The 26,884-nt window shown below is 39.7% G+C and overlaps 1 protein-coding gene across 1 annotated transcript; it reads right to left on the reverse strand.

Annotated features, from left to right (window-relative positions):
• Positions 1-596: 596 nt before the first annotated feature.
• Positions 597-9,111, reverse strand: ccdc112 (coiled-coil domain containing 112; the record flags this gene model as incomplete). Its single annotated transcript, XM_079575541.1, has 15 exons — positions 597-714; positions 803-913; positions 1,671-1,789; positions 1,856-1,954; positions 2,031-2,198; positions 3,662-3,788; positions 3,874-3,995; positions 4,064-4,201; positions 4,283-4,399; positions 5,872-5,998; positions 6,068-6,143; positions 6,266-6,355; positions 7,266-7,381; positions 7,451-7,575; positions 9,067-9,111. 14 exons carry the CDS (start codon positions 9,109-9,111, stop codon positions 883-885), a joined length of 1,500 nt encoding a protein of 499 aa, XP_079431667.1. The 3' UTR covers positions 597-714; positions 803-882.
• Between the last annotated feature and the right edge of the window lie 17,773 nt (positions 9,112-26,884).

Below are 26,884 nucleotides of genomic sequence, written 5' to 3' on the forward strand. Positions count from 1 at the left end.
GTGTGGGAACCTGCTAATTGTGAACGTAAACGACCAGCGACAGGAAGTGCTGCGTCTGGCTGACTGTCCAGGAAGACGTCACGTGGGGAAACTGTGCATATAGCCCATAGGGCCTTTAATGCAGGCCTTTTTGTAACAAAATTAACCTCTGCTTTAACCTAGTCCATTTTCTCCATTACGGCTTTACCCTAATCCAAAAGCTTCTTGACTGGAGCCAGTGTAAAGTCTCATTTGAAAGTTAAGGCCTACAAAACTGATCTAAATGGATCTTTTCCTTGCATTGTTGCCGTTTTTCAAAACATTTTTGCCACTCTTTTCAGTTGCATTTTTGTTGATTTTTTGATGCTCTTTGTTACGTTTTCATTCTCATTTTCAACAATATTTTGACACTTTCTTGAAGAAGCTTTTAGATTTGGATAAACTGGAGAAAATGTGCTTGGTTCAGCTGGGGGTTAAGACAATAAAGAATTCCCACAAAACATTGGTAGCTAATCTACTTTGACAACAATTTTTGAGATTTAATGTTTTATTGAGAGATTTACATTTTTATTGAAAAAACTCTTAGAAATGAATATGTAATGACTTGAGCTAATGAACGTGTTATGTGATATTTCTTTTTTGAATGCAAATATGTACTGTTCTTATATACAGCTTTTATTAGATTTTAATTGGATATACAAATGTATTGATACGCATTTTGTATGGATTCAAATACTGTTTATACATTTTGTGAATGATTTAGTGGAACCTCAGGAAGAATAGCGACAGCATGACTGTGCTAATGGGGATCCTTTCAATAAACAATAAACAATAAACAATAAACATAGAACGTTAGAAATGTAATGTACATAATTTTTATCGACTGATGTTGTAGTTTTTTTGTCACAATCCCTGTCTCCACGTAGGCACAGCTCTGCAACAAAACAGCAGATCCCGAGTATGAATTTAGCACACACACAAAACACATAGTACATCATCCTATAATGTTGTTATATTAATATAATTATTATCTATACATGGGTTTCCGATGACATCACGCATACTTCCGGCGGCCATTTTGAATACCGAAGTAGCATTATGCACTACTATAACATGTAACAATATCTCTACTCAGGATGAAAATGAAATACAACTGATTGACAGTGGCATTTTTATGTACTCGTAATCATTGCTCAATAAGATAACAGTAAAAACACGACCCAGTGTTTAAGCTGCTCAAGACGTTAGCATGCTACCGGTTAGCAACTGTAAATGGCTTCAACACGATAAATATTTATGAACACTGAGGAAATAATACAGTAACAGCTCAGCTCTGACCTCTGTCACATGTTGTATCCAAGGCTAGATGTTTGGAGTGTGTGAAGCTAAATGCTAACCAGTAGCATGCTAACGTCTTGAGCAACTTAAACACTGACTCACTGGTTTCTTCACATAAATGTGCACTTTCTGAGGCCGTGTTTTTACTGTTATCTTCTTGAGCAAAGATTACGAGTAAATAAAAATGTCACTGTCAGTTGTCTTTCATTTCCATCCTGAGCAGAGATATTGTCACATGTTGTCGTACTGCATAATTCTACTTCGGTATTCAAAATGGCCGCCAAAACAACAAAAGTCACATGCCTGAAAAGCATGTATAGTATAACATTCATTGCAAGCACATGAAAAACAACCTGTGAAACATGTGGAGCAGAGGCCCTTCCCCTGAGGGACCCATGTTTTTCACCCGTTCCTCCCATCCTTTAGTGGGACGGGTCAGTCGGGAGGGGTCTCTGCTGACTTGACCGTCGACCTGTTAAACATTTTACCTTTGAATTCCATGAAGTCATCGAGTAAAACAGCACAACTTTACACTCACCTTTTCCCGTAACTTCGAAACAATTCTTCTCTGTCTTTCTTCCTCCTGTTGTAGCCGGAGTTGCTTTTCATGAAACTTTGCCTCTACCTTGTGTAGGTCCTGAAAATATATTTAAAAAAATCATTACTTGCACATGGGTAACTTACAATGACTAACAATAAGGTCGAATTCGCACCCTTTCATTGAATTTTTTGATTCCTTTAGTTGCTTCCTTCCTCCTCTCCTCCAGCTCCCTCATGTCATCTTCCCTCTTCCTCCTCTGCTCCTCCTCCTCTTCCTCTCTCTTTAGTCGCAACTGCTCCTCTATAATTAGTTTGACCTCTAGTTGCCGCCGGCGTTCTTCCTGAAAGAGAATAAAAATTATCTAAAAAGCAACAATGGCCTCATTCTTGGCAGATGACATTCATTCTTTTATCCATTCATTCAGGCTTTTGTTGTTGATTGTGCAGAATGACCGACAATAGTGATTCCCAACCGAGTTCCTACTGTTCTGAAAAAAGTCCAGGCTCGGTTGATAATTGTAGTGATACTAATAACCTCCTACCCCGCCATAACCAAGTGCATTTTCTCCGCTTCAGCTTTACCCGAATCTAAAATGTTACAGCCAACAGACCAGAGTAACGCCTCATTTGAAAGCTAAGACCTATGTGACTGATCGAGAAGGATCTTTTTCCTCACATTGTTGCTGCGTTGTCGTCACTTTTTTGAAATGTTTTCATAATTTTTTTGTAGCGTTTTCATCAAGTTTTCTGTCACTTTTTCATAACTTTTTTTGTCACTTTTTCATCACATTTTTGTCACTTTTTCCATCACATTTTTATCCCTTTTTGTCACTTTTTTGTCACATTTTCATCAAATTTCTGTCACTTTTTCATCACTTTTTTTGTTGCTTTTTTGTCACATTTTTGTTACTTTTTTGTCACTTTTTCCATCACATTTTTGTCACTTTTTCATCACATTTTTATCACTTTTCTGTCACATTTCTGTCACTATTTCATCACTTTTTCCATCACATTTTTATCACTTTTTGTCACTTTTTTGTCACATTTTCATCACATTTCTGTCACTTTTCCATCACATTTTTATCACTTTTTCATCACACTTTTGTCACTTTTTCCATTACTTTTTTTTAATCACTTTTTTGATGCATTTTTGTCCCATTTTTGTTGCTTTTTTGTTGCGTTTTCATCAACTTCACGTGACATTTTTGTCACTTTTTCCATCACATTTTAATCACTTTTTTGACACATTTCTCACATTGTCATCACTTTTTTTTGTCACTTTTCTGTTGCTCTTTTGTGGCTTTTTTTGTTGCATTTTCTATGCTAATTTTCACAGGGGTTTTGTGGCTTTTTCATCCTCATTTTCGTCTATTTTTACACTTTTTTTTAACAAGCTTTTAGATTTGGGTAAAGCCAAACTGGAGGCTGGATGTCTGATCTAATTAAAGTGATAGTCTATAAGATGGCAAAATGTGAGAGAAAGACATTAAAAAAGAAAACAATCAATTCCCCGCCCGTCCTCTTTGGTTCACAGCAAAGCTTTGTCTGATTAGTCAAAGTTATGACACCAAGGATTCTGATTAGTGAAGGGAATCATTTTATAAAGTATAATAATTTAATAATACTTACGCTACGTCAAATTGCAGGCCCAGTTGGTCAATTATACACAATCTGTTCAAAAAGTGACTAAAAGTGAATATCTCTGCCATCATTTCCCCATCACCTTCTCTCTATGTGTCGATGGTCACTGAGAGAAAAGGGTTATTGATCCCTGACCTAAGACGCTCCTCAGTATTCCACTCACCTTCTCTCGCTTCTGTTTTTTGATGTCCTCTGCCAGTCTCCGCTGCTCTTCTTCGGCCTCTCTCATTTGTTGCTCCTTCTTCCACTGCTCCAGCTGCCGTGCTTTCTCCCTCCTTTCTTCTTCAGCTCTGACACATGTTTTGAACCTCAATTTTAAACTATACCTTCGTCAGTGCAGCCTATTGTTCATTTAGTGTGATGTTTAGCACTCACCTATGCCTCTGCGCTTGGATGTTCGCCTCCTTCTCTTTCTGTTTGGCCTTTTCGGTCTCCTCCATACTCTGGAATCTACTCTCACGAGCCATTTGCTTACTGGCTTTCCACCTTTGGATGGCCTGAATGTGTTGTATAATATTATCAAACACTTATCAATCATTGTGTGAGGCATTTCCCAGTGGTTTACCTCTCTTTTCTTGTCTTGAAGGTGAACCAGCTCCTTGTACCATTCCTCGTGTTGCTCTATCTCCTCCTCTGTTTTACTGGGGAGGTACAGTTTTGCATCTGCCCGGTAAGCTGGTTGACCACGAAACTTTGTCCATACCTGTAATGGGGATTTAAACACAGACATAGATAGATTTCAGGGCAGGTTTAAAAGTCAGCGCTGATTTATGTGTAATGTTACCTTTAAAAATGCTTCATGATCGTACTGATCCCAGCCCCCACAGGAGCCTCCCGTCCTGTTCAAATATAACTCGAGGGCTCGCACTTCAGCGGGGAGGTCTCGGTCCTGGAGCTTTGTCTTTGGGGGGAATTGACAGTGAAGAAATGTTGAGTGTAAGTAGCAGAGCTTGACATTAAAGTGCCATTTTATGCTCACTACTGCCACCTCAAGTCATACGTGTAACTTCACCATCTATATTTAGCTCGTACATGACAACTTTGAGTGACAGTGCAGGATTTTAGAGACAGTTGAGACAGGTCTGGGCTCATTCTACACATTAGGACATGGATGGAACATGTAGGGGGAGGAACATACTTAATTTTAAGATTTTTAAACTCTGAATAGTCCCTTTAACCTCTTAACCACCACCTGAACCGAGCTAAAGGCTTCATGGAAAAAAGCGTCACAATAGCGATGAAAACAAGGATGAAAACACAACAACAAAGTGACAAAAACGTGCCGGGAAAAGCAACAGTAACACAATAAACAAGCAACAAAAACACGACTAAAAAGTGATGGAAAAGCCACAAAAGAGCAACAAAAGAGAGCGACAAATTAGTAACAAAAACACAACAAAAAAGCTGTGAAAAAGCGATAGAAAAATGTGACACACACGCGGCGGCAATGCAACAAAAAAGTTACAATCATTTTTTCACCAGTTCGACTTTCACCAAATTTAAAGGTTTCTTGAAAAAAGCGTCAAAATAGCAACAACAAAAAAAAGAGACTAAAACGAGGATGAAAAAGTCACAAAAAAACAAAACAACAAAACAACAACAAAAATGCAATGAAAAACTGACGAAAAAGTGACAAAAAAGTGATGGAAAAAGTTACGAAAAAAAGATCCTTCTACATCAGTTTTGTAGGTCTTCACTTTCAAATGAGCCGTTACTCCGGCCTATAGTTTATTGGTTTATTTGGTAGGGTAACCTTTTAGATTTGGGTAACACTGAACTGGAGAAAATGCACTTGGTAAAGGTGGGGGTTAAGAATTTTCAAAGGTTAATGGCCCCTTTTTACACAATTCAATTAGTTATGACATTTGTCCTTATTTGACAGAATAAAAACTAGCAATAAAAGATTATACAAGGATTAATCTATTTCATAGTACAGACACAGGCATAATTGGTTAGGTGTGCCATGTTTATTATTGTATACAAAATAGAACTAGGTATTGTCAAACTCAGCCCACCAAAGTGACCAGTGAGAGCAAAAGAGCTACTTGCTGATTTAGAGATCTAACAGTGTTACGTTAGGCGGCTACTGTTAATGTCTATCCATCTATCTATCCAACCTGAACCATTTTAGCAAGATCACCCAATTCCTTTTACCTGAATGTTTAATACTAGATTCAGATAACAAGAGAATAAAATGCTTTAACAACTGCCTTTTAAATCTGTTACTTTCAAGAGAACTAAGTAACCAATAAAGCACAATCCCAAACCATCTATAATATTCCAACAGGAGAGTAATACAAACCGTCTTGCATATTTGTGATGGATGAATCAGCTGAAGCCAAAACATCAAACACATACAGTAAGTATAAGTACCTTTACTGTAGTTGACGAGCGAGGCCTGCGTTCTGTTTTCGTAGTGAGATTCCAGTTTTCAATTTTCTTCTCATACGCAGAAATCTCTTGCCTGTAAGCTCTCTCCTCTTTTAGAAGGTCTTCAAAGCTAGAAAACGACTTGTTACAAACTGCTTTATACAGAGGTTTTGTTTATTTACTAGAAGTTTATCGTTACCTGGAACGCTGGTCCTCCTTTAGGGCATTGATCGAGGTCTCCACCCCTGACATGATGTCTTTCAATTTTTCTATCACTGTAAGTAAAGATATTCATACATTTACAAAATATCCTTGGATATAGAGTAAGATCCAAGCACTACAAAGCATACAATCACATGGATGTGGTTGATTTCATATTTATTTTGTGTACACTCACACTCTGGAGTCGGCTTCACGTCGATTAACTGCCTCTGGAATTTAAGCACGCCATTTTGGATCTTCGTCAGCTGCTTTTTAAAATGTGCCTCTGTTGAAGGAAGTATATGGTATCAGAGGTGGGAGGAAGACACTAAATAAAGTCTCAAGTCAAGTCCAAGTCATGAATTTCCAAGTCCCAATTAAGTCCAAGTTCATTAGTCACGGGGTCAAGTCAAATAGTAGCTTTTGTGAAGTAGAGTCACAGGCCAACTTATTTTCTAAATTTTAATCTACTAGAAAATATGCAAATGTCCAAGAGCTTACTCGAAACTTTGCACTTTTGAAAATGTAGGCTAATGTAAAACTTACTAAATCTAATATTTTTGAATTTTAAATCAAATAAATACTGAAAAGTCAGAATAAGAAAATAAATATTCTTTTGAAAGCTCCAAGTCTGTGTACAAAAGTTGTTCAAATACTAGGACAATATTTTAAGACAGAGCCTTAAGGGGGGACCTTCTTCACAAGTTTTAAAATGTTAAAATGTGCTTCTCTGTTTAATTTAGTTTATTATTAGGATCCCCATTATCTGTGCTTTACAGGCAGCTAGACTTCCTGGGGTCCTTGTTGAAAGCATATATATCCAAAAATATTCTCAATATGTCAGACAACAGACATAAAATACATTATAAAAAGAAAATACAACAAGTACAATGTTAACTTGACATCATTCTGCATCCTCAAAGATAATCAACACTAATTAGTTCTTCAATTGTTCTTTAAAAACACATTTTGTGGTCTATTTGAACCAGGTTTAGTGGTAAGACGTTCCACCCCTTCATAGACAAAAGTGCTTTTGAGACTATTTGTATTTGCTTTGGGAATTAAAAACCGTCCTTCTGATGCATGTCTAGTGTTATAGCCGTGTGACTCTCTGTTGTTTTTAAATTGACTAAATAAAACATAGGATTATTGTGTTTTAATATTTTCCAAGTAGGGAATTCTGTGGGAATACTAACTCTCTGCTTTTCTTTCTCCGTCCAGGGATTTCTCATATTCTTCGAGTTCTGCACATTCATCTGTCCAGCCATTCTTTCTGCACTGAATCGTGAGTTCCTTCTCCAGTTTTTCAATCCTGTGGAAAGAAAAAGCTTGAATCTTTTGAGCTGTTTTTGACCAACTAGTGCCCGGCGTCCACACTTACAGCCTCCTGTTGGACTCGGCCTCTCTGAGGAATTGCACAGTTTTCTGTCTTGCCTCTTTGTCGTCCAGATGATGGTTAGTGCCTGGGGAGGCAGTGGTGATGCAGATTACGTCTTCATCACCGTCCTAATTAGAAGAGGGAATAAATAATCATGTAACAGCTGTTTAGACTCACTCGCTTTTAAAATTAACCAATAAATCATGTTTTTTGTCAACCTGAAGCAATCACAAGATACTCACTGGGAAAACTATTTGTTAGTAAAACCAAACCAACCCATCCCTTATTCATAAACCTTCAAACATTTTTTTTCAAATAAACACCATGAGATGTTGTGTTTCAGTTAAAAGGGTCAATCTCTGGACTGACAGCACAGCGGAGCTCAAATGATGTCCCTCTATCTTCCACCTAAAGAGAATGTATAAAAGCATTTATGCTCGAGTCCTGACAAGAACCAGGAAATACGACCATGTTAGTCCAGTGCTCCGGTCTCTGCACTGGCTTCCTGTCACTCAGAGAATAGAATTTAAAACAGCTCTGGTTGTTACAAGTCTTTTCATGGTTTAGCGACGAAGTCCATCTCTGACATGTTACAGCCGTATGAACCATCTCGGGCCCTGAGAGCTTCATGGAGGGGTCTCCTGGTGGTTCCCAGAGTCAATAATAAACACGGTGAGGCTAAAGCTAAAATCTGGAACAGTCTTCATGAGGATGTGAGACAGGCCTCAACTCAATGTTCAAATCCAGGCTGAAAACAGTTCATTTTGCCCGTGCATATGACTGAAAGCATTTTATCTGCACTCTTGCCTTTTACTGTAATTGATACATTTTATGGTGATGTTTTTATTGATTTTATCTGTTTTCTTGTAATTTTATGCAACTGTGAAGCACTTTGAATTGCCTTGTGTATGAATTGTGCGCTACAAATAAACTTGCCTTAGCTTATCCTTGTGAAATACATGAACTCTGAGTACTAGTTTGTTTAAGACTGTATCAACCTACTGAAAAAAATCATTTTGATTGTTTGATGTATCGTCACAAAAAAAAAGGCAGAAGGCAATATGACCATTAGCTTCATCCTATACCATTTTGGACAGTTTGTATAAGTTATGTTGAAGAAGCATACTTAATACAATGTAAATAATTTGTGCATACTTTTGACCGAATGAAACTAACTAACTCCTAACTAACTCTTGTCAATAAAGTAATATGTAGGCATGTGATGAACGACCCATCTCTGATATGTCACCTTTTTTCTAGTCTCTATCAATTATCAACCAAAAACTAAATAAAAAATATTGGAAGGCACTGCTGTTCGTTTTAGTGTAGCTCTTGGTAAACTTTGAGATTACTTACTCAGGCTCAAGAAAAACGTAATAATTTCCAAGATACATCCATGCACTCTTTGCAATACTTGTACTTTTAATTTGACAGTGAAATGAAAGCAGTAACATTTTTAAGCTAGAAATGTAGCACTGATGCTATTCTTCTACTGTGTGTGTTCGCTCGTCATTACATTCTATTTATTTAAACAACAAGCGACACAAAACACACGATAATGTCAAACAGTCATAAACAAGTGAAACATCTATAAGATAAATACGTAAATTAATAACTACCCTGGCGTGTTCTTCAGCACCTTGCGCGGTTGCTAGGGCGGCCATTTTTAACCGTAACCATAAACAAACGGCAGTATTTTGTTAAAAGACAAAACCGGCCAGCAGAGGGCGCCGTCAATGTGGATTTAAAACTACAGGAGACGCTCCGCATCCAAAGCAAGACCAAAACTACTGAACGAATAAATGAACGAATGAATGAATGAACGAATAAATGAATGAATGAACGAATAAATGAACGAATGAATGAATGAATGAATGAATGAATGAATGAATGAATGAAAAGTCTCATAAGATTCTAATGCATTTATTTTTTTCCAAAGTTGCGTTGATTTTTTATGCCAACTTTTGACACATAATATTTGCCTTTTAACCTCTTAACCCCCACCTGAATTGAGCACATTTTCAGAAAAGTGTCAAAAAGCGACACAAATGTGACAAAAACTGTGATGAAAAAGTGCTGAAAAAGCAACACAAAAATGACAAAAAACTGACAAAAAAGTGACGAAAATGTGACCAAAAAAGTGACGAGAAAGCGACAAAAAACGGACACAAAAATGACAGAAAAGTGATGACAGTGTGACAAAAAAGTGACGAAAAAGCTACAAAAATGTTACAGAAATGTGACAAAAAAAGTGACCAAAAAAGTGACAAAAAAGTGACGAAAATGTGGCCAAAAAAGTGACGAGAAAGCGACAAAAAACTGACACAAAAATGATGACAGTGTGACAAAAAAGTGACAAAAAAGCTACAAAAATATTACAGAAATGTGACAAAAAAGTGACAAAAATGTGAAGAAAATGTGACCAAAAAAACCTGCAAAAAAGCGACAAAAATTTGACAAAAAAGCGGCAAAAATGTGATGAAGTGACAAAAATGCGACAAAAAGCAATGGAAAATACAGCAAAATGTGACGACAATGTGGCAACAATGAGAGGAAAAAGATTGGGCAAGGCAAGGCAACTTTATTTATACCGCGCATTTCATACACAAGGCAACTCAATGCGCCTTTAGATTACTTTAGATGAGTTTTGTAGGTCTTTGCTTTTAAATGAGGCGTTACACTGTCCTATAGGCTGATCTAGGTAAAGCTACACTGAAAAGCCGCGGGGAGTAAGAGGTTGACTCTTGATTAAATTTCTCAAAATCAATTTAATTTTGTGAACTTTAGTTTGCAGAATCATCAAAAATGCCATGCACATTACATTAAGGGGGAAAAAAGACAAGAAAAAGTAAAAATTGCAGCTTGGATTTATGCAAGGTTACAATATAGTACTGTCAATAAATAAATACAGTGATGATCATCCACATTTAAGGTATATGTATGCAATCAATCATTAATATTTAGCACATTTCTGATGGAGTGCAACTGCCTGTTAATCAGTACTGTTAATTTTTGCCAATGTTGCCAAGCACCACTCTACTTTTGCCAGGATAAGCCCTGCTGTTACGTCACAGCTGCCATGCCTGGAGCTTAATCTCGCTCTCTCAGATATCTTTGTTATCTGCCAAGGCCTTAGTTATTCCTGTAACAACAGCAACAGCGCGCCTATAATTATTACTAGAGATGAGCGGGTGAGGGGCAAGAGGAGCACATTGAGAGATATAAATAAATCTCAGCCCATTACGAGTGTCTCTCCCGTGGGCACACAGGCAGATTTACAACTATTAACGGAAACTGACAAGCTCTGTCCAGGGAATTGTCCGTCTCTGAGTCCATTTTGCTGTTTTGGAGTGCATTGTTTCTGTTGTAGAACGGCCCATGCACTGATTTACTAACTTAGATTTGAACTAAATAAAGGTCGGAACACTTAAGATTCTACAGACAACTTGTTACATACCACGACTTTATAGATGACAACAAAACCAATGACCTTTCAACCTCCAGTGACACCAAAACCAGCTGTTAAAACTAGGATAGTCGAGCAGGGTAATGATGAACAATGCCAGGGGCGGACCCAAAGGGGAATCTGACTGCCCCCCCCCCCCCCCCATGTGATCATTGGGCATATGAGGCACGGTGCCCAAGGGGGTAGCAGGTGGGAGTTAATACCTGTACAGAAAAGAAAAAACAAAACATTGATGTCGCAGGTGGAGGAAACTATAGCAACATAACCCTTTTTAATCTCTTGACCCATCCCGTTTGGCTTTACCCAAATGTAAAAGCATTTTGAACAAAGCGTCAAAATAGCAACAAAAATGAAGATGAATGCACAACAATAAAGTGACAAAAAAGGCAACAAAAGAGCGACAAAAACATGCCTAAAAAGTGGTCAAAAAGTAAGAGAAAGAGGAACAAAAACGTGCCGGAAAAGCAACAATAACACAAAAAAGTACTAAAAAGTGACAAAAAGTAAGAAAAAAAAGCGATGAAGCAGAGTGAACTTTCAAACACGCATTAATGAAACGAAATACATTAATGTGTTTCCCCAAGTAGACCAGGGGTGTCAAACATACGGCCCGCGGAACAGATCCGGCCCGCGAGATGATTTAATCCGGCCCCTGCCCTGTAGAGCATACATTCCAGAGTATGTAAAAAAAAGGAAGTCCACACGTGTCCAGCAGAGGGCACGTAAGGGATACTGCAAGACGAGGAGTTCAGTTATTCTGATAATGGACACCTCGGAGTGCATTATCCCGCATACACCATGGTTCCGCCAACTGAAACTGTTCATCGGGGCCTGTTTGCTTGTTTTTTTAAGTTCTGGGCAGGAGATATTTCACTTTTTAATCAGTTTTACCTGAAAGTAGATCTAGGTCAATTGTTTATCGTTACTACGGAAACAGCTGCAGTGGAGTGATAGAGATAGGATAGTTGGTAAACGGTGGACATTCATCATCCAATCAGAGAGTAATTTAAGATTAGGCACCAGCCCACTATCCTTAAGGTTAGTGGCTAGGGCAGGGTGAGGGTTAAGCTGATTGGTTGATATATGTGTGACGTTTCACTCTCATGACTTGTGACTGGTTGATCTACCAACTATCCTAGGAAAAATATACTCGCTGCAGGGCTAGGTACATTATGACACCTTCCAGCCAATCAGAATCGAGTATTCACCCTGATCATGGTATAATGACATAATATGAGCTCAGGATATGAACAACACATTATATAGCCATGTGGTAAATGGACAGTCTGCCCCAGGGCAGTTGTGGCTTCAATAACAGCTTACCACCACCGAGTGTGGAGTGAGTGAATAATGACTATGTAGAACTTTGAGGAACTTGAGGCACAGGCTTGTAAAGTGCAATACAAGTGTAAGCCGTTGTTAATCATGAAGCTACAGTTGAGTTGGGAATTTAACCAAATCACAGCTTGTTATTATTCATTTATTGGAAAAAATTTCTCTATTATATGCGGCCCGTGACCCGCCGTGGGAGCTGAATTTCAGCCCGCGACCCAAAATGAGTTTGACACCCCTGAGGTAGACATTAAGAAAGTACTTCACAGCATTTTACCTTTTATAATAAGACCATGTAATGACTTGCCTGCAGTATGGCAGTAGAAATGCCTTCCCTTCTTGCGTCACAGGTCAGAGTGATTATGCGGGTCACTATAGCTGTCAGCCTCTTGCTAAACACATTTTCGCAGAACATGCACTTTTATTATGGGTGAAGTATGTAAACTAGTGCAAACAGGCATAAACACATCTACAGACAGAGGAACACACTGCTGTGACACCTGACAGGGGAAACAGTAGACGGGCCCAAAGAGCAATGTGATCAGTCAGAGTCCGGCACATGCTAGACTCACGTATGTAAGACTGTCTGGGCCTCGACATGTGCCCACACTTACGCCTGCAGAATGTTAAAGGCCCTATGTTACACACGACTCAGGTTTTGTTAAAATGTTTTGTTATCAGAACATGCTGTGGACTTAATCTCTTAACCCCCGCCTTAACCAAACACATTTTCTCCAGTTCTACTTTAACCACATCAAAAATGAATCGACTAATAAAAATCTTAAAATTTTTTGAATCTAGATTTGGGAAGAAAAATGGAGAAAATGTGTTGGTAAAAAGAGGGGGTTAAGGATATGGACTTAAAAACAAAAACTCACTGAAAAGCACCTTGAATGAGACCAAGTCGTGACATCATAAAGTGGAATTGTGCATTTTGAGCAAGAGACAAAATGGAAGATAAAAGAGTAGGACACACAAAAAGAAACAAAATATGAACTTATCATTTATAGGGGACATGAAAGAGTTAGAAATGTCTACATATTTGATTCTGCTCATAACTTCAAATCATAACAACGCCGCCCAACAAGTGACTTCCTGTTTCAATCCAGCATGCCAAAATAAAAGCGCACCGCTCATCTCATTGACTGGTTCAGCAGGTACTTGCAACATTACAAGAATATAATAAAATACACACATTTTAAATGTTTTGTCTGCTAATACTTAGGCAGAAAGAAAGTTGAACTAATGAACTGCTGAACTAATTAATAAAATGGTGCTTTTATTTTGGTGTGCTGGATCGAAACAGGAAGTCACTTCTTGGGCGGCGTATTATTTGAAGTAATGCACAGAGTCAGTTAATGCATTATCGTGGCTTATTACGTTAATGTTCTACCGGTCATTATTTTCTGATAGAGGACCTCTGAAAAAAATAATGACCACTGCCAATGGTGACGGAGTTTGTGCTTGTAATACAGGTGTTTCATATCACTCCGCACATACGTAGTAGCGGACACAATCTCCCCCGTCACTGCGAGAGAAGTTTCAACTTACCCAGAGATTCACCACCATTCCTCCAACTGCACCTTCAACTAAGTAGCTAGGCTAGCTACTAGCCTTGCTGCTTCTAGCCTAGCCAAACGTTGTCAAGCAACAAGCAAACTTTTGGGAACTATTTGCTGCGGAAGTCATTAAATAAACCTTTCGGCCTTCATAAAAGTGTACGAAGTTTATGTTGTGTGTGTTCAGTTGACAAATGGAGTCAATATTTATTGACTAGGTTCGGGAGCAGGACTACGCCTCAATCACACTTTGCACACCAACCACTCTTGCTTTCACCTAACCACGCCTCTAATTACTCACGAGCCATTATATGCCAAACCAAGCCCCGTCATCTCAGTTTGTTTGAAACTGTCGACCACCCTCCCTCCCTTTATGTCATGTTCCATCTCAGCAATGATTCTCCTGCTTAGAAGGGGGGTCCCGAATAGCTGGGTTCATCCGAGACGGAGCCCTCACCCACAGTCTCGCACAGTTTCACTCTACACTCTAACCTTGTGAATAAAATCTTAATTGCACTTTGTTGTGGCGTGGTCCTTGCTAGTGAAATGGCCGTATAATAAGCGGGATAATGTATAGAACGCTGGTCATTAACGGGAAAATAAGTACCTTCAGGGCCAAACAAAAGTCCGGTTCGCCCTGTCGGTACTTATTTTCCCGATAATAACCAGCGTTCAATACATTATCCCTTACATATCACACAGCTGAGGCACTTAAAGGAACAGGCCACCGACTAGTTGATGCTTACCTGTCTGGTCTTTGTGCGTGCGCTCAGTCACGCACAACAACCAAAGATGTTGTTAGCATTTAGCCTCTCCCAGTATATTCCTATAGCTCCAAACATGGGTGAAGTTAGAAGTGACCACGCTCTTCCACAGGCACAAAGACCAGACAGGTACGAATCAACTCGTCTAAGCTCAGGTAATGTATCTCAGTATGTAAAAACAGTGGCCTGCTCCTTTAATGTTAAGGATACTTTATTAATCCTCATAGGGAAATTCATTCTCTGCATTTGACTCATCCTCAATACCGCTGGGGCGACCTGCAGGAGCAGTGAGTTGTGTTCGTGAGGATTATTGTCCATGCCTTTAGTGGAGGGGGAAACCGGAGTCCGGGTGAGGAATTGTTAAGTTAAGGAAAAGACGTTGTGGAATCTCCTCTGCCCTCGCATGTCTCCCCAAAGATAGAAACACGAGAGAGCCGCGTGTCATAAGAACTGAGTGAAAGCGATCATGCTCCTGCTGTGCACATTCATCTGAGGGCAACACTGGGTCAACATTTCCTTCTCGAATCATGATCCGGCAAATAGGATCTGTAAACATACACTGAGGGGGTCCATGTTTAAGGCATCAGGTCAGAGTGCTGCCTTTGCCTTGGTATCTTATGTTTTATATCTAAACGTGGTTCAACTTCCACCCTTCGCCGAGAGTGGTTGGACGTTTCACCGATTCACAAAACTTGCTCAACAATTATTCTTGGCGCTATGATGCTCAGCTTTCATTTTCACAGAACACTATGGATTAAATGTCTGATCCGACGCTGGTAACATAGGAAGAGGAGGATTTTGAAAAGACAAATTAGCTGCAAAGCTATTTTTCGTCTTTAACAACAGATACCAAGTGGTGAAGTAGTTGTAGATCAGGAGTCTAGATCAGTGACAGGTCCAGCTGACTGATGAACGGCTTCATCCATCAGGCTGCCAGGAATTTAAACTCTTAACCCCCGCCTTAACCAAGTGCATTTTCTCCAGGTCAGCTTTACCCAAATCTAAAAGTTTGCAGCCTATAGGCCAGTGTAACGCCTCATTTGAAAGCTAAGACCTACAAAACTCATTAAAACTTATCTTTTTCCTCACATTGTTTCGGTGTTATCGTCACCTTTTTTTTACTTTTTTCTTCATTACCTTTTTGTTAGTGTTTTGGCACATTTCCACAGCTTTTTGTCACTTTCTTGTTGTATTTTAATCACATATTTTTGTGATTTTTTTGTCACATTTTCATCACTTTTTTAATCACTTTCCCACCAGCTTTTTGTCACCCTTTTGTTGCACTTTCGTCTCATTTTTTACGAAGAAACTTTACGATTTGGGTAAAGCCAAACTGGAGAAAATGTGCTTAGTTCAGGTGGGTGTTAAAAGGTTAAACTCTCCTCTTCCCTATTGTGCACATATTGCTCTGGATATAGGGCTAACCATTAAGGATGCACCAATACCACTTTTTCTAAAACCGATACGAGTACTTTGATCTAAGTACTTGCCGATACCGAATACGAGGTAATACGAGGTAGTACGAGGCAATTTCTTCAACGTACTGACTTTTTCACAGCAAATTGGTTTGTTATTAGTTAATTTACTAATTTACATTTCCTTAAGTATAGTAGGCGACACTTTTAAGAGAAGTTATTTCAGAACTGAACAGATGCAATTTTATTTATTTAAATTTTTCATTCAATATAATTTTTCATTTTTATTGCACTGTCCATCGTAGACAGAACAGCTCATGTCCAAAAGCTCCTTGCTGCCTGTGCTTTATTCATTTATCTACTTTTAATTAACAATAGTATTGAGATGGTTGCTTATTACTGCAGCGAAAGGGTCTATTTTCGCCTTTACTATAGCTCCGAGTAGATTTATAGCAACTTAGTGTGTAGCTACAGCACTTTGGCTGTTTGGCTGCAACTCATTTTCGCTCAATATGGACATTCTGCATCTCTTTACTTTGACCTTTTAAGTCTCTGGATTAGTTTTTCAGATTAATTTTTAGTTTAGCAACATTAGCCTGTATCTTGTAAACACTGCAGACTCCACGCTGCAGCACTAACAACATTTAGCTCTGGTTAAATCCAGCACAGACTGATTTAGGAAGTGTCGTCTGTGATAAAGTCAGCTCATGTGGAGGTGCACCGTGTAGGAGCGCTGGCCGCACGTCGGTTTCTGGTATCGGGACCTCATTAATGAGTACGAGGATGTGGTATCATCCCCATTAACCATGTCTTTTTGCACCAAGGGTTTGTGAGTAACACCATTCAGTTCCACTGCATGTGTTAACAAGCGGAATTCAATTAATATAAATGAGCAAAAAATAAGTAAATAAGTAAAACAGCAGCAATAAACCAAAACTGAATATGCATGAAAGTGCTCAAATAAAAAACAAATAGAGCTGACGAAGCGTAATATGTGGAAGTCTGTGCTGTGATTGCTGCTGACTCACTAATGACAGTCCATTATTGCATATGCAGTGTCTCCACGGCTCTCCTACACATTCTGCAGAAGCTTTCACCGCGAGCCTTCTCCGACTTCGGCTTGAGCTGTGAAGTGGCTTGTCCTTAAGTGAGACCCGATAGAAGAATGTTCCACTGACAAGGATCAGTTATATAGCAACCCGACCCTCAACTATTATTGCCACGCATGGATCAACCAAGAATCTTTGAGATGTTGGATCTAAATGTTTAGATAAAAGGTTAGGTTGTTTTTTATTTGTACCTTTTTTTGTAATTTGTCTTGCAATTCTGAGAAAAAGTAGTCATACATTAAAACACATGATACAAAGATAAACATCACATACATGTTTAAATATAAAGCTTGTAAGTGCTCCAGATACGATGTGCCTTTGCTAAAGAAACAACAGAAATTTAAGCCACTGGACAATAACAAAGATGAAAAGCCGGTTTTATCTAGATGAAGGAAGGACAGTTTCCGAATACAATGCAGTCGCTGGTGACCCTTTTTCAATTATCATATCTTTTGTTTTTGCAACGTTTAAGAGAAGATATGACTCATCACACCCAGAGCTGGTGCTGGCCCTTCTGGGGCCCTAAGCAAAAATCCACACAGGGGGCTCTACAGTACGTACCCCATGGTTATTCGACGAAGAGCGAACCCATTTACGGTCAAAAACAGTTTAGGGCAGAAGTGGAAAATCATGACCTCAATTCAGTCCCCGTCCCTCTGTGTTTGAACCACTAACCACTAAGCCACTATGAGATTGGGATTTAGGACGACTATAGTCTATTTCCCAACTTTTTAAAAACTTAAAAAAGTCGATAAAAAGAAGGCGTGCATGTGTTCTTGCAACGCAACTGTCATCAATTAAGTTGTCAATTATTATGGTTAAACTGACTTATAATTTCCACTTTGAATACTTCAGTACTTTCACCTCAGTAATAATTTAAGCAACTTTTACTGTTACTGGAGTAATATTTGACCCATAGCGCCTGGACATGACATGTGTGTGTCCCAAGATACTGTACGAGGCAGATGTTCAATCACATATTGGTTTTACTGATAAAAATCATAATGCTGATTCATACACATATTTTGGAGGGCATAGTGGTTGATAGATATAGAGATAGAAATAGAATACACCAATTTCACCCTCTGTACGGCAACAAGTCCGGGACAAACCTTCTTCCTTGATGTGACTCAGTATTTGATGGTACAGCGCCACCTACTGTTCACAGACTGTGCATTGTTAGGCTTTTAAAAAATGACAAAACACATCAAATTTACTTTTTACTTCGGAGCCTTTATAGAAATGGAGTGGAGCAGAAAGTAATGTAGTCATCTTTTAAAAGTAGAGGAGTCAAGATCCTCATGATGTACAATTAGTCATTCATTTTTAATATTTTAGACGAATGGATGTCCAGGGAAAAGTGACCTTTGAACCAAGACTTTTTATTATAATTAACAAAATTGTAACTAACCAATTTTCACTACGAAGTTTCTCTGTCCCCCCGAGCCCTGACTTCTCTCTTTCCAATGCAAAAAAAGGAAGTCTCTATCACATTAAGTCCCGAAGACATCGGCTTTTATCAGCGCTAGCTCGGCTGATAGCCAATATTGTAAAATCCCCAAATATCGGTCGACCTCTAGTTACAGAAGATGAATTAAAATATAAATTTTCTTGGCTTGGTTTTATATAGAATAAGCTTTTGTGAGCCACTGCTGCCACGAACAGGGCTGCCTATGGAATGCAAGTGCAATTTTTATTTTGCTACAACCAATAATTCAGTGCAGAAAGAAAGAAGAATCCAAAGCAAGATAGCCATCACTTTAATTTTGTAAGTCTTACAAAATAATCCTCAATATCATCATCCATTTTGTGCGGTTCAGGACAGCCTTAAGAGGAGTGTGGTGGATCTCCGAGCTGAGTCGTCTGGTCGGATCAGACGGGGATAGATCTAGTGACTGTCTTGAGTTTTGTAGGGCAGGTGTCTGTTACTCCAGTATCTCGCCATGTGGCTCCGTTTAGCTGCCTGTGACTTTGCTTTCTCCGGCTATGTTTCCATGTGCACACAGCTGGGACCCGATTCAACAATGAATAGCCGTTTGTGAACAGTTGGAATGACGTCATGCTTTTCCAATTGTTGACAACAGGGAGTATCCAGGGATTTCCGCATAGGGAGTGTCGGGCTTTATGATCGGATGACTGGTAAAAGTTTGACTAGCTTCACTCTTAATGTGTTTCCTATGCTGTATTTTCTAGTACTGCCTTCCTTGCACCATTCAAATTAATTATCAGTGCCCCTGTGACTGTACGTGTTTCGTTGGCTGCAGAAAAAGCCCCCCATGGAAAAAGATGCATCTACATTAAATGTCCCAGGTTGTGCAAAATCTTTTCAATGCATCAATGTCGTGCTGCTTGTTTGTACATCTTAAAGGTAATCCTCACATTTTTAGTATCCCTTTCACCTTCTGTTTCATATATTTATTGGTATGCATACAACAACAAAAAAGTCAAAGCACTTGGATAACACTAACAAACATATTTGTATACAAATTTGTATCCCTTTCACCTTCTGATGGCACAAAGTCATGGTCCACTGCTTTGAAAGGAACAGGCCACCGTTTTTCCATACTGAGATATGTTCTTATCTGAGCTTAGACGAGTTGATGCGCACCTGCCTGGTCTTTGTGCGTGCCGTCAGTCACACAAAACAACCAAAGACATTGTTAGCATTTGGCCTCCCCCAGTATATTCCTATGGCTCCAAACGGGACTAAGTTAGAAGCGACCAAACTCTTCCACGGGTACGCATACAAACCAGACAGGTACGCATCAACTCGTCTAAGCTCAGGTAAGAAAATATCACAGTATGGAAGAACTGTGTGCCCTCAGTCACGCAAAAAGGCCAAAGATGTTGTTAGCATTTGGCCTCTTCCAGTGTATTCCTATGGCTCCAAACGTGGAGGGAAGTTGGAAGCGACCAAGCTCTTCCACGGGTACAAAGACCAGACAGGTACGTATCAACTCGTCTAAGCTCAGGTAAGAACATATCTCAGTATGGAAAAACGGTGGCCTGTTCCTTTAAAGCCCATACATTGTCCCTGCCTGGACATCTTCTGGTTATTTTAGTGCTCAAGTTGCTAGCAGCAGTGTTAGTCCTATAGAAAACTGCAGAAAGTCATATAGCGTAGCATGTGTTTATTCACAAGTGGTTATATTGGTGAAAATTATACTACCAAAAAGGTGTTTTTACTGTGAGCGCAGGATCGTTCCTCTTTAAACCTGACTCACAACTCTGCAGGGACATCACCATCTAGTCTCCATGGAGATGTTCCTACTTTTCTCTAACAGCAGGTGGCTAAAGATGTGGTTTAAATATAAATGTTGTCTTTTGATAACCTGCTGTGTGGCTTTAGGAGGAATATTCAAGGATTTTTGACATAGGGCCTCATTTCCTAGTTATTCAGAGTGTTGTTAATTTCTGGAGATGTTTTTTTTGTAATTCATGCAGTTCTTATATTTGAAGAGTTACATGGTGCTAGGCTAGTGCAAGGCTAGCGCATTTCAGCTAGCCTGCATTAAAAACAGTGTGACCCGCTCCACAGTGCACCTGAGGCAAATCACTTATAACACCAGACTAACCATATAAATGTCTGTGTCGATAGAGTAATTTTAACCATTTTCCATTTAAAATAACTTATATTTGAGCAGCATCAGCTTCGTGGTTGTATAAGCTACATAGCGGCGGAGTGATCTGCTAGAAAATAGTCCCTCAAAATGTGATCATTCATGTGATGCAAGGTCAGTTATATTCCAAACATTATTCTATGGACACAGACATGTGGTTAGTCTGGTGTTATAAGTGATTTGCCTCAGGTGCACTGTGGAGCGGGTCAGACTGTTTTTAATGCAGGGTAGCTGATACCATATATGCGTTAGCCTTGCACTAGCCTAACGCCACGAAACTCTTCAAATATAACTGCATGAATTACCCAAAAAAATATCTCCAGAAATCAACAACACTCTGAATAACTAGGAAATGAGGCCCTATGTCAAAAATCCTGAAATATCCCTTTAAGTCCATGCTAGTGCCTGCACCAACCAACGCATGAGCCATTTGTCGAACCTTGACATCAATAGAATTTGTTAATTATTTACCGTGATACAGGCTGGAGATCGGTGAAAGTCTCTCTACATATCTAGGATCCTTTTGAGGGACAAACCCTTCCCCCTGTGACCGCTTTAGCGAGGGTGGACTGGGGACAGCTTCCTCATGGCTCATCTTCTCCACATGTTTTGGTGGCCTTGGTTGAACGGGGACGAGTGCTCAGCTTTGAAGCCCAGATTCCAACGCACGGAGCCTGGTATGTAAGGAGCATCATTTTGAAACCGTAAACCGCAGCAAACACATGGATTGTCCTGTTAGATTTGAGTATCGCGTGACTGCCGCGCCGATGATGTTTCCCTGGGAAGTGTTTGGAAGTGTGTTCCGTTAGAGCATGCTGAGAATGACCTACTTCAGCTGAGTTTGATACAGGCCGAGGTTGCGTGAGCAGTGCGCCGAACTCCATTGGTAAACATTTGCGGTGGTAGCTTTTGCAGACGTTCTAGATCTAAGTATAACAGTGCAGTTCCCAGCAGTGATTTATGGGGGACACTGGAACCACCCTCCTCATCGCGTGTCGGGACGAGATAGATGCGAGCTCTTTTCTAGACGGGTTCAAAACACATTTAAATGCAAGTCTCACTAAACCTCAGTCAACATGGACATGCTGGAGGTCATTTTGAAGCACAGAACCTGGAGAATCACTGAGTTTTAACCTCTGCAATAGAGTTTGGGGAATTCCACTGTTACCATGGAGATACGCCATCTTTGCGGCTGTTAGCATACATTTTCCATAGGCTAACATTAGCTAAAAACAGTATAAAAAGTGGAGAAGAAAATAGTGCAACAACTCTGTTAGCTGCCAAGTTATTGCTGGCAACTACATCTAATACTCTGTGGTGTCCAGGTGTTTTAACGTGAACAATGACTCCAGCATTATACCTTTTAAAGGAATAGGCCACCGTTTTTACATAGTGAGCTATGTTCTTACCTTAGCTTAGACGAGTTGATGATGTTGTTAGCATTTGGCCTCTCCCAATGTATTCCTATAGCTCCAAACGGGGGTGGAGTTGGAAGCAACCAAGCTCTTCCATGGACAAAAAACCAGACATCAACTCGTCTAAGCTCAGGTAAGAACATATCTCAGTATGGGAAAATGGTGGCCTGTTCCTTTAAAATATCCATTAGTTTATTATTGCTGCTAGTCCCATGATGTTTAGCGGTATGGCATCACATTCCCGAACTCTATTGTATTTTTGATCGCCTTGGATCAGTTTGCAACGCCTCATTCCGATTTCCAACCGAGTTCAGCCATAAGCCACGCCCTTGGGAATTATCATTGGATGTCATTCCAAATGCAGCTTTTTCGGTTGGCTTTATTAAGTTAATATTGTTGTTTTACAAATGTTCAAGGTCAGGAATCAAGGTTAGGGTTAAAGGAATAGGCCACTGTTTTCACATACTGAGATATGTTCTTACCTTAGCTTAGACGAGTTCATTTGTACCTGTCTGGTCTTCACGCGTGCCCTCAGTCACATAAAAACAGCACAAATGGCGTTAGCATTTAGCCTCTCCTACAGATGTTACTGCGCGGATGTCGAACTACTTCTGGTATTATTACGCCTTACAATATAGTTCCGCTTAGAAAATCCACATTGTTTAATTTTGTGTAACTATACTTTTGTAGTGTAACACTTCACGCAACGTATTTAAATAGGGAAAACATGGAAGAGCTTGGTAGCTTCTATTTCACCTTGAGGGGAGGAGAAGCTAAGCTAAGGTAAGAACATGTCTCAATATGTAAAAATGGTGGCCTGTTCCTTTAAGGTTAGGGTTTGGAAAAAGAATTTGGTTAGAGTTAGAACAATGTGGGTGGTGGGATCATGGCGTAACTGGATTGGAAAGTGGAAAGACAGTATGCTAATGCTAATGGGAGTATGCTAATGCTAGTGGCAACAAATCAAAGGGAAAGCTATGACTGAATCACCTAACGTAATGAGATAAAACCGGCCAAGTATTTATGTTTTTACAGGATTATAGACCAGACATTTGAAAAAAAAATCTAAAATGTGGGCCCAGTGTTAATTTCGTAGACTAAAATATTTAGTCTTAATTTTAGTCAAAGTGATATTTTTGATGACTAAAATTGGACTAAAACATGAGACTAAAACTATGACTAAAATGTCCAGATATTTTAGTCGACTAAAATAAGACTAAATTACATGAAAAGGAGAGACTAAAATCATCCAAACTTCTATATACAGTCTGAAAGAGCTTCAGATCATGTAAATTCTCTGCCAAAGGAGCAGCTCTGAGCTTTGTTCATGTGGAGCAGCTCCATGAAGCAGAGGAACAAGATTAAATATGATTATAATTAATATTATCAATGCAAAGTCGACTTAATTCGTCTTAAATTTAGTCGACTAAAATTACTTGCAATTTTAGTCGACTAAAACTAGACTAAGATTGAAGATATTTTTTTGACTAAAACTAGACTAAAATCGAATTACATTTTCGTCAAAAGACTAAGACTAAAACTGAATTAAAAAATGTTGTCAAAATTAACACTGTATGGGCCAAGCATATCAGCATCGGCCAATAAAAATCCCCCAAAATTGGCATCGGCCTAAGAAAAACCCATATTGGTCGACCTCTATATGTAACCTACAAAATAGATAATAATAGGCCTACACTTCTCTCCCACGGACGCTAAAATAATGTTATTACAACTCCACTTCACAATTTGGTGTTGGTGTGTGGGGCCATGCTTGAACCATAAGTTGACACAGCACTTATCGCGACGCGCCAACACCTCCTGAACTACAATGAATGCATTTGGGGGAAACAATAGCCGTGCACAGTCCACACCTGGCCGCTCTTTCATCTGCGCCATTGTTCGCCCACACGCCCAGGTCTGTTGGTTGAATCAGCACTGCAGAGGGATCCTGCTGCTGTACAACACACGCACACGCAGAGCAGAGCAGATGATGATATGGAAAAAGGAGGTGTGTTTAAGAAATCATGTATTTTCAGAAGAGTGTGGGCACGCCGCGGATGACTCAGTGTTGCTTTTGTGGCAGATGGTGAGCACTGGCACTGAGCGCAGATAGGACCAAGACTGGAAGTGTTGCATTGGAACACGGTGGATGGATAAGACTCTCGCTTTTGAAGGAAGGAAAACAGTTCAGTATGGGGAGCTCGAAATCCTGCCTGCACTGTTCATATCCTCCGCATGAAGTTTAGTTGTTCCCCTAATCACCGCCATGCCCACGCTAATTCCCCCTCGCTATATTTACCTGTAGTGTTTGCACAGCTGACACGAAGTTGAAAGTCAAGTTGCTTCGGAAGCTCCCTCTAAGTCTCTCTCGCACCGAGGCGGGGAATACTTCACAGATGACATTTCCCCACACTGGACGTCCCGTGGCTTCTCTCCAATCAGGGAGTCTCTGCGGGGGAAAGAGGTAGAAACAAGTCACACGAGGGTCCAGAAATATACTAGAGCTCCGTTGCTCTAAAACAATGTTAATCCAGTTGTAAAGGAATTGTAATTTATTATTACTCAAGTAAGGGCACAGGATTTTTTCTTTAAGGTCACACTGCGTAACATTTCTTTTTGCAGTGAAATGGGCCAAATGTTTAACGGTGTGGCTTTAATTCTTCAGAATAATATAGGAGAAACAGGTTCTCTCATTATCTATAAAGATCAGGTTGGATTTATGAAGAAAAGGAGCTCTACAGACTGTTGTTACATCTTATATGGCTTAACAGATCATCACCCCACCCTGTCACTGCACTCTCCCCAGACGCGGAGAAGGCATTTGACAGGGTGGAGTGGAAATATCTGTCTATTGCCCTCAAAAGATTTGGTTTTGGTTTTTTATTATGTATAGTAATTCATGGGCCTCAGTATTGACAAACAGACTGATTTCTCCTTTCTTTACATTACATCGCTCAATAAAAGCAAGGCTGTCCGTTGTCGCCATTGCTCTTTCTTATAGCACTCGAGCCCTTAGCCATTGCTATAAGGCAGAACAGTAATATAAAGGGAGTTTTTTATATGCCGACGACATATTGTTACTTTTGAAAGACCCAAGCTCTTCAATTCCTCAACTCGTGGAAACCGTACAAACATTCTCAAAGATTTCGGGATACAAACTGAACTGACAATAATCTGAGGCGCTGTCTATATCTCCAAGCTGTACACCGGAAATGGTTTCCTCCTTTAACTTTAAATATATAGAAACCAGTATGAAATATCTTGGCATCTCAATAGTGGCAGATCTGGATGAATTAGTAACAATAAACACAGCACCAGCCCTGCAAAAAATCAGACAACTGTTTGAAAGATGGAAGCTCACTTTATGTGGAAAAATATGCTGTCAAAATGAGCATTATTCCTAAAATAAATGATGCTTCCGATTACCTTTCCCAAGACATTCTTTAAACAATACAACAAACGGGTAAAGGACTTTCTCTGGGAAGGAAAGAAGGCTCAAATAAGCTTTAAAAAGATACAAACCCCAGCTGAGATGGGAGGTCTGGGGCTTCCAAGCATTGAACTGTATCACCTGGCATTTCAATCATCAAAACTATCCAAATTCAGGAATATGAAAGGCGACTTGCCTAAATTTATGGATTTAGAGGAAAATATGGTTACCCCATTTACACCACTACAGGGGCTCTCACAAAAGACAAAAGAAAATAGTTCAAACCCAATACTCCGGCATTCTAAAGAAGTATGGCATGCGTCACATAGAATGATGAAAAGGTCTCAGAAATATTCATCAATATGGTATAATCCAGAAATTTGTATTGGGGAATTTTTTTTTTTTTTTTTTGGAAAGACTGGATGAAAGAAAGTGTCCACACCTTAGGCGATCTTCACAAGGATGACCTTTATCTATCCTTCAATGAAATGTGTGTTAATCTAACTGTAAGGACACTTGGAGATATATGCAACCAAATAATTGTGTAACAAAAGCCTGTGCTGGGAAGCAAAAAGAGGGGTTAAATATTATTGAGGAAATTCTTTCAGCTCAACATGTTGTAAATGCTCCTCTATATTATAAGTTACTGTGCAAAACTGATGGGAGGCTCAACGATGGTTTGAGATTAATATGGCACAGAGAACTCGACTGAGAAATTAATTGCGATGCATGGAAAAGAATCGTAAATAACAACGGGAAAATTATAACTGCAGCTAAAGGCAGAGGTATTCTATTCAAGGTATTGAACAGGATATATTACACTCCATCAAAATTTCATCTGAAGTGTTGGAGATGTGGGATTTTTTGGGGTATTCTTCTCCATGCACTGTGGGATTGCCCGGTTCTCTACCTCCTGTGGGACGGTGCTCTACGTTGCCTGGAGAAGGGTCTCAAAACTATTCTGCCAAGATCACCCAGGTTAACTTTATTGTGCGACCAACACTGAAACAAGGTAAAAGTAAAAATTCTGTGTACAGGTATTGCCTGTGTATGGAGGTCAAGGGTCACTGAGGTTACCAAACCAATTTTGAGTTCTAATAATTAGTGCTCCCCTCCTGAAAACCGCCACCTTAACGTGGTGGAGGGGTTTGAGCACCTGAATGATCCTGGGAGCTCTGTTGTCGGGGGCTTCGTGCCCCTGGTAGGGCCTCCCATGGCAAACAGGTCCTAGGTGACGGGTCAGACAAAGAGCGGTTCAGAAGCTCCTTATGAGAGACCAACAGGCCCAGTTAGAATCGTGAGGTCGTCCTTCTGAGGACCCACCACC

This window comes from Gobius niger (genome assembly GCF_951799975.1).
Source record: "Gobius niger genome assembly, chromosome: 1".
NCBI classification, from domain to species: domain Eukaryota; kingdom Metazoa; phylum Chordata; class Actinopteri; order Gobiiformes; family Gobiidae; genus Gobius; species Gobius niger.